This window comes from Musca domestica, unplaced genomic scaffold, assembly GCF_030504385.1.
Source record: "Musca domestica strain aabys unplaced genomic scaffold, Musca_domestica.polishedcontigs.V.1.1 2, whole genome shotgun sequence".
Taxonomy (NCBI): domain Eukaryota; kingdom Metazoa; phylum Arthropoda; class Insecta; order Diptera; family Muscidae; genus Musca; species Musca domestica.
In genome coordinates, this window is record NW_026712249.1 from 40,676,896 (window position 1) to 40,685,381 (window position 8,486).

Consider the following 8,486-nt stretch of genomic DNA (forward strand, 5'->3'; position numbering starts at 1 on the left):
CTTTTGAAAAATAAACATCTACAATTCTCCCGGAAAAAATCCAGAATTTTTAAAATATTGATTTAAAACATTGTTAGTTCATTAAATAATAATCTTTTTGAGTTCACGATTATAACTCTTTATGACCATGAAAACAAGCTCTTAAAAATTTGTGGTTCCGTTTCTCGTTGTCTTAAAAAATCTCTTTAAAGAAGTCTAAGATAAGAACTCAGTTAGTCCTTAAAAAATCTAACTCTGAATCTCTATTAGTCCCTTATAACAATTTTTTAGAACCCAAGAACTTACTACTACTGCTCCTTTAAAATTCTTAGAGAATACCCGATTTTACTCTTTTTACTAATGGAGAGAATTCTGATTTAATTGATTTAATTTTATTTATTCTGATTTAATTTTATAGTTTATTTTAGCTTTCAGCTTCTAAACAAAACACTCATCCATTCTCTTAAAAATACTCTTTGTGTATTCTCTCTCCCTCTGCCTCTGTCTTAATAGTGCTCTTAAGTTCCAATTCTAAAACTAATACGGATATATGTTTTCAAATTTGCGACCAGTCAATGGTACTTCCTCTTTTCCAATGAAATCGAAGCCGGGTCAATTGTTTTTGTTTCGGAATTAAATGTCTATAGACAATTATGTCATACTTACCCACGCTAAATGGCAGTTTTTTTCGTTATTGTGTTGTGAATATTAAATTCAATTAATTTGTACACACCAAATGTCACACCATATTGGGTATGCACAGCACGATCGCCAAGACAAATTCAAAAAAATTCGACCAACAAAACACATTTTATTTGCCTAAGTAACAACAACGAAAATATTTATCTAAAAAATATATACACATACATATATAACACCTTAAAAAAAAATTAGTAATGATTAATGTCGACTGGCATAGGCGGCCGACGAAGCTGATGCACTGGCATATGAACTTGAATATGAACCACCATAACCCAGTGCGCCTCCGGCACTGCTGCTGCTGCTGGCCGAAGCAGATGCACTGCTGCTGGCGGCCGTTACAAAACTTGAGTCACCAGAACCGTTATAGGTTCCAGAGCTAGTCTTGCCGTATCCTTTGTTAGTATTTCCAGAGTAAGCCTTGGATCCGGAAGATGAACTGGCATAGCTGCCGCCATATGGTTTACGTTGATTTGAACCAAATCCACTTGTCACACTAAGACCACTTCCATCGCTCGTAAATCCTACGGAATCCTGACTGGAGTCATCATCGAAGATTTCCCTAATTTGTGGTTCTTTGGATGTGTCCGAATCGGGGAAGGTTATACTACCACCATTGGCTTTGCCATAACTTGAGCTACCAATATTCACCGAAGATCCTTGTACATTATCTGCATATTCTTGACCATTGGAGCTATCATGACCAGCCGAGGAGCTACTGGCTGACCCTGGAAAAGTAACATAACCATTGCCTTTTCCTTTCTTATTGGTGTTCCCCGAAGTGCTGGCATATGAACCTGGTGCCTTGCTGGGCGGTGGTCCATACTCAGTGTCTAATTGCTGATTATCAACGTTTGATCCATTGGAGTCCCCAGGTTGGGCGCCAACTGATATATGAACATTTGAGCTGTCACCTATGGATGGATTATATGAACCCGATGCAGTGCCTCCGACGGATGACGATGGCCTTTTGCGACTGGCCACATAATCTTCAAAACTGATGCCCGTATTTCCAGCTCCTGAATGACTAGACGAAGAAGATGTAATCAAAATTGTTGGGTTTGCACCTTCATATCCTGAGTCGAGATCAGTAATGTCAGTGTGGCCACCGATGGAAATATGTATGTCGGACCCAGTTCCAATATTTGTGGATGTGGGATTTTTGCCATTTTGAGGTTTTAATGGCCTTCCATTTGAGTTTATGGAACCACCGGGATTTAGATTTGTGTGTGGAACACCAGCTCCATGCCCTGAAGAGGGTCTGTTACTATTGGATGCATGTGCACCAGATGCTCCCTCTACGCCCGAGGATATTTCCACAATTATGCCACCCTCACCATGAATTTGATTTCCAGGATTTAGATTTGTATCCGAATTTGGTAATTTTCCTCCAGTCGATGAAGAGGGCACATATCCTCCAGGTCTGCCACCAACTCCCGATGAACTACCACCAGCATTCGATGACCCTCCTGGATATATGTTTGAGTTTGGTAATCCACTACCTCCATTCGAGGAATGAGGACCATTATGTTGGGGTACATAACCACCAGGCCTGCCACCAATTCCATTGCCACCACTATTTATAGGACCTCCAGGATGTAAATTGCTGTTCGGTATTCTTCCTCCATTCGAGGAATGAGGTCTATTGTTAGTTGTTACAAATCCACCCACACTCGATGATGAACCCACCACAATTCCAGCTTCCCCAGTAATGGGTCTTCCAGGATTTGAATTGGTATTTGGGATCTTACCACCAGCCGAAGAGTGAGGTCGGTTATTATGGGGTACATAACCACCAGGTCTGCCATTGTTTCCACCATTACCCTGAATAGGTCTGCCAGGATTAAAATTTGTATTGGGTCCATTGACACCACCCGAAGCATGAACCCCATTGTTGTTGGGTGCAAAGCCTCCAGGTCTGCCACTGTTCCCACCATTACCATGAATGGGTCTGCCAGGATTTGCATTTGTATTGGGAACATTACCACCACTCGAAGAGTGAGGTCTATTATTGGGTACATATCCTCCAGGTCTGCCATTATTTCCAGAATTTATATTCGTATTGGGAACGCCGGAAGCATGAACCCCATTATTATTGGGTACATATCCGCCAGGTCTGCCACCCATTCCACCATTGCCATGAATGGGTCTTCCAGGATTTAAATTGGAATTGGGAACATTTCCACCAACCGAAGAATGAGGTCTATTATGATTGGGCCTGCCACCTACATTTGAAGTTGTTCCCACAACAATACCTCCCCCGCCATTAACACCAATACTTGTCTCAATGGTGGCGCCATGTTCACCTTCATTTACCGATATCACAACACCATTTCCAGATCCATGGGGTACTTTACCGGAATTGCTGCTGCCCACTAATCCACCATGTACAGACGAATGCAGGCCATGGACAACCTCACTTAATATACCACCAAAAACATCCGAGATACCATCTTCCAGGGCTTCCAAGTCGACGTTCTTTTCTAAATTGATGCTGCCATGAACGACACCAGGCACAATTGTGGTTAAGGTGCCACCATTTCCAGCATAACTTCCATCACCTCCGCCAGAGTAACTCCCACTACCAACTCCTCCTGAGTAACTGCCACCACCAGCACCTACACCAGAATAACTGCCACCACCTCCCCCCGCAACAGCACCCGCAGAAGCTGAAACCGAAGCTGTTGCAAAACTCCCAGCACCGCCATAACCACCAGCCAACACTGAAATTCAATGTGCAATTAACATCTTTTGTGGTCATTCACCCCACCCCCTCCAGCTAACATTTCATCTCCAACTCACCCGCTTGATTTGTAGCCAATATCAGCGCTATCATCATGACTGCTTTCGACCACATCTTCCTGTTGGCCGCCATTCGACAATTTCGTTTGTTACTTGCTTCGGTCATGTTCAAATTACAATTACTATTGGCGGAACACTTACACTTGGCATTTATACCGAACGTCGTCTGCCAAATGTGTTTTTTTTGTGAGCGTTTAAATTCTATTTTTTTTCGCTACTCATTAAGAATTTAAATATTAATTGGTTCTCGCCGCCAAATGTACGATATTGCTGACTACATTTGGGTGGTCAGTGAGTGAGGTGGCGATGAGCTTCAATTTTTTACTTCGTTTTGTCGATATTCCATCGATATGGTAGTGTGTGGGAAAATCCCTTGCCCAAATCAGCAACCAAAGGGAAGCAATTGCAAACAAAAATCAAATTTAAAAAAAATTGTGAGTAGTAATTATAACAAACGTGACACGTCCCAGCAATTGGCTGGCAGCACAAAAATATCGAAAATCCCGTATAGATGATTGGAGCAAATTTCCCAATCGACAGCGAAACGAATTTTATCGAATGATTCATCAAAATCAAATGAATTGCATTTTGAATAATTTGGGAGAACATAGAATGTAAAATCGAGCTTAAGACTACTTTGTAGACCGAAAAATATATAAATTGTAACCTACATCACAGCGGTAGGCAGGGGAGAAAAGGGACCAAGTTCATAGTTTGTCCCTTGGATAGGTAGTCCTAATATTCATTTGTAGCTACATTTGTGCACAACATTCAGACATATATGTTATTAATTAAATTACAATGGCGTAATTTTAGTGGGCGTTGTTATCCTTTACCGAAGTGAGGATTTTAAGGACTTTAGATTCATCAACCTTATTTTTAATAGACTTAACAGAATTGCAGATCTTTCTTCTCGCTCACTACCTGAATTACGATATATTAAGTACTTTTCATATTCTCTTGTTTGAAATCCCAAAATTATCTTTATTTTTTTCTTTCTTTTTGGAATCTGCATTTCAGGCACTCTCTATCCTTTCAAAGGCGTCTGTCGGTACTAAAAAACAAATAAAATAGTGTCAGTCGGTTTTGCCGACAGGTGTATACTCCCAACCTTGAGTTATGATTATTCAAATTGTTTGCCGTATATGGAGTATGTTCCGAAGGAATGGGTCTATATAGCCCGTTTTGTATTGGACCTAAATAAATATAATATAAATATTTTGACGTGCCAAATTTGGACTATATCGACTACTTCCTATAGAGGGTGATATGAAAAACTGCAACCAACTTCAGACTACTGTCATTTCTAAGCCACTCATCCGACAGCTATTAAAATTATTCCAGTGACAGCTCATTATATTGTTTACAAGCGTACAAAAGCATTTTGGTAAGCATTTTCCACAAAAAAGTTATTCGTGGTGGTAGAGGGATTTCTTTATATTTGGCTGGAAAATCACAATTGGCTATCGTTAGAGCACTCTAGTATTTAAATGTGAATAAATCTTTTGTTTCTCGTACCATCGCTCGTTACCGTGATACTGGTAGTGTAGCTCGACGTCAAGGAAGTGGACGGAAGAAAATGGTTCAAAAAGTAAAGAAGCGACTCGATCAAAACCCAGTGACCGAAAAATGGCTCGTGAGCTGAACATATCGTGATATTTCATTCGGGAAATATTAAAAAATAAGCTCGGGGTAAAGCCATTAAAATTCCAAAAAGTACAAAAACTTACACCACTACAGAAAGAAAATAGACTTAAGCTAAAGAGTTGCTTCGCTTGGCCGAAAGTGGTGAGCTGCCGAATTTGGTTTCCTCCGATGATAAAACATTTCTTTGTCCAGCAGTTGGTAAACAAAGAGGTCAGCTGAAAATGTGCACCTTCGGTTGGCCAGCAGAACTCAAGCGCCGACCATGGTGATGGAGTGGGCCGCCATAACAGCCGTAAAAATTATTTCGGAGAATAGAAGACAATTATGTTTAGAGGTGATAGCAAAATATTTACGTTGAAATGGACCAACCAGAAAAATTTCACCACTTGGCAGTTACTCTAAAATTATAAACGAATTGCATGGAGTTAGAGCTGGGCAGAAGCCTACCATTTGGATGGTCATCGGAAAATATTTAGCGTTTAAAATAATATATAACTTCTATGTAAAAAATACGAAAATTTTCACAAAACCGCTAATATTTTTAGTCACCGACGACACAAATGCATTTAAAGCTCACTTCTGACCACCATGTGATGCTGATAGGCGAAATATTGAAAATATAGCGAAATAGGTACAGTATACATGATTGGACTGATTTTTACAATTCTCACCAATTCGGAATAGCCTCTTGCCAGAAAAAGAAAAAATCACGTAAAAATACGTCAATAAAAAAGTGAATATTTTTTGTTATATTTTTTGTCGTATTTTTTATCAATTTGACTTACAATTTTGCTCAATTATTTCAAAAACGAAATCTATCAAAATGGATTTGGACCTAAGGGACTTGTAGCATATTATTGTGTTGCAGTGTATCACATGGTCAGCCGCTCACGACTATAGCCTTTGCTTTCTTTCATTACTTTTGCATATGTATTTTTCATATACATTTGAATTGAAAAATGTTCGTAAATATTCTAAATATACTCCGATCTGATATAAGACAACTACTTTTGGAACTTCCTTCTCAAAAAGGCTTTCCAATATGTAGTAGTCCTCTCAAAAATTATTTTTGAATGTTCCTGGGAGCTATTTTTTTTTTTTATTTTTATACTTGTCTCAGATTTATAATCATAACGTTTTAAGCACTATTTGTGAAGACTTCTAAGGACCCTTCAAATTTATTCCAAGAGTTATCGCTGGATTTACTTTATAAATTATTTTCGAAAAGTATTTTAGCTTAAATTTTATAAATGACAGACTTATAAATTTATTTTTGAATTACTCCCAAAGCTATAAGATTGGAATATTTCAATTTTTAAGACCTGTCTGAGCCAAATCGTCGAATTTTTTAAATTATTTGTTAACGTTTTCAGATTATTTTAAATTTCTTTGCAACCTTTTTCAGAGCTATAAGTTTGAACAGATTACTTTTGAAATTGTTTTTCGGTTCTCTCCAAGCAAAAAAAAAGGAATCTTTTTTTAAGAGGTCTATTAGAGTATAAAACATTGGATTTATAAAACTATTTTAAGGGGACACAGAGCTTTGGGCGAATGCATATTAAATATTAATTAAAGTAGGCCTCTCTGAGGGTCCATCGGATCTATTCTTTAAAGGATACTTGTAGGTGTTTCATATACATAAGTGTGTTCAAGTTCAATATATTCATAATGGAGTATCAAAGCTATGAAATTAAAAATAATTGTGAAAGTTTCAGAGTTATAGGCGGGGAAATTTTCAAACTGTTATTAAATGCTACTCAAAATCATCTCCTTAACGTTATTTATGATGACCGTTATAACCTTGGAATGTTTTAAATAATTTCGAAGTTATTTTAAAGGATTTTTTTAATTTTTTTAATTTTTATTTTTTTTTAATTTTTTTTAATTTTTATAGCAGCTATAAAGGGTTTTTTTTCAGTTTTCTATTGAAGATATTCCAAGGAAAAGGATATATAAATTTTTCAGTTTTATAAGCAAAATTACACTTAATAAACTTTAATGCAAATACATGAAACCCTACAGATCATAAATGAGTCTATGAATGAAGTCAATGCTAATACCAAAGTGTGAGTGGAACATATCTCCATAATTAAATGCGTAAAAAAAGTCATTAATATTCCAACATTATGTTTGGCGCAACACGAAAACTAACAGTTTAGGTGTCAATTATGTTTGAAATACTCGCGGTGAATAATCAATGCGGTGTTACAAACAAAAAAAGCGGAAGTATATTTGAAACGTGGGAACTATTTTAGCAAAACAAACAAAGGGATGTGATTCATTTCGATTGTAACAGTCTTGCGATTAAAATATTAGATATTTTATGTTTTTGTCACTTTCCTTTTTTAAGTCGTCCTTTTTCACTGTATGGTTTTAGGCACATATTAAAGTATCCATTTAAAATTTGATCTAAACCAAATCTGTTGCCATCGTCGATCTACGTTCATCTACATGTGAAGAATAAAATGCATTATTTGAACTGTTCAGTGTTATATAGAGAATTTTTTTTTTAATTGATTTTTAAATGAAGCAGTAAATTTAAGGAGCATCGTTATTGGTATGCAGACGACATCATCAAATTAAAAAATGCATTTTGGAAATCACCCATGTATTTGTATGACAAATAGACCTTGTAGACATTTTTTACTTAGCACGTGTTGTGCATCATTTCAATTGTTCAATTAATTTATTTCTTAGCAACTCTATTGTATTGGAATTTCTGTTTTGTTGGGAGTGCTGGGATAATTAATTAATTATTTTGATTGATCTTATTGCAACGAGCACCTACAATGATTAGAATTGATTAATTTGTAGATTCGTGTTTTTTCATATCTGGCAGATAAACAAATATGCCGTGTATTTTTATTTATTTATTTATTTATTTATTTATTTTTTTTTTTTTTTTTTTGATAATTGATAACTTTATATATTATACAAAATTATAAAAAAATGGATTTTTAATTTTTCATTTTGGTATTAAATTATAATATAAGGGTAGTAAGTGTATATAATACTTAAAAGATGCGAAGAGTACTAACAAATTGAATGGAAAAACGGAATGAGAGTCACTGATATAGTGTAGGATAGATGTATTAATGGATTTTTGGAAATTTGAAACTTGAGGTAACGAAGAGTTATAAAATGGTACTAAACTTATAAAATCGTAACATTTGGTATTATATGAACCTATATTAAATAAAGCTACAAACTTGAAATTTGGTATGAGGATCAAGACTGGAAATTACTCGTTTTGGAAATGTGTTCTAAGTTTGCGAACTGTCATGTATTAGGTGAATGGATGGAGCTGGAATTTCTAAGCTTTGGTATTGGATTCGATGTTGGTGGTAGGTTTGAGAATT

The 8,486-nt window shown here is 36.3% G+C and overlaps 1 protein-coding gene across 1 annotated transcript; it reads right to left on the reverse strand.

Annotated features, from left to right (window-relative positions):
* Positions 1-770: 770 nt before the first annotated feature.
* LOC101888611 (uncharacterized transmembrane protein DDB_G0289901) lies at positions 771-3,631 on the reverse strand. Its single transcript, XM_005188939.4, has 2 exons — positions 3,481-3,631; positions 771-3,401 (listed from the first exon to the last, which is right to left on the reverse strand). Exons 1-2 carry the CDS (start codon positions 3,584-3,586, stop codon positions 880-882), a joined length of 2,628 nt encoding a protein of 875 aa, XP_005188996.3. The 5' UTR covers positions 3,587-3,631; the 3' UTR covers positions 771-879.
* Positions 3,632-8,486: the final 4,855 nt, after the last annotated feature.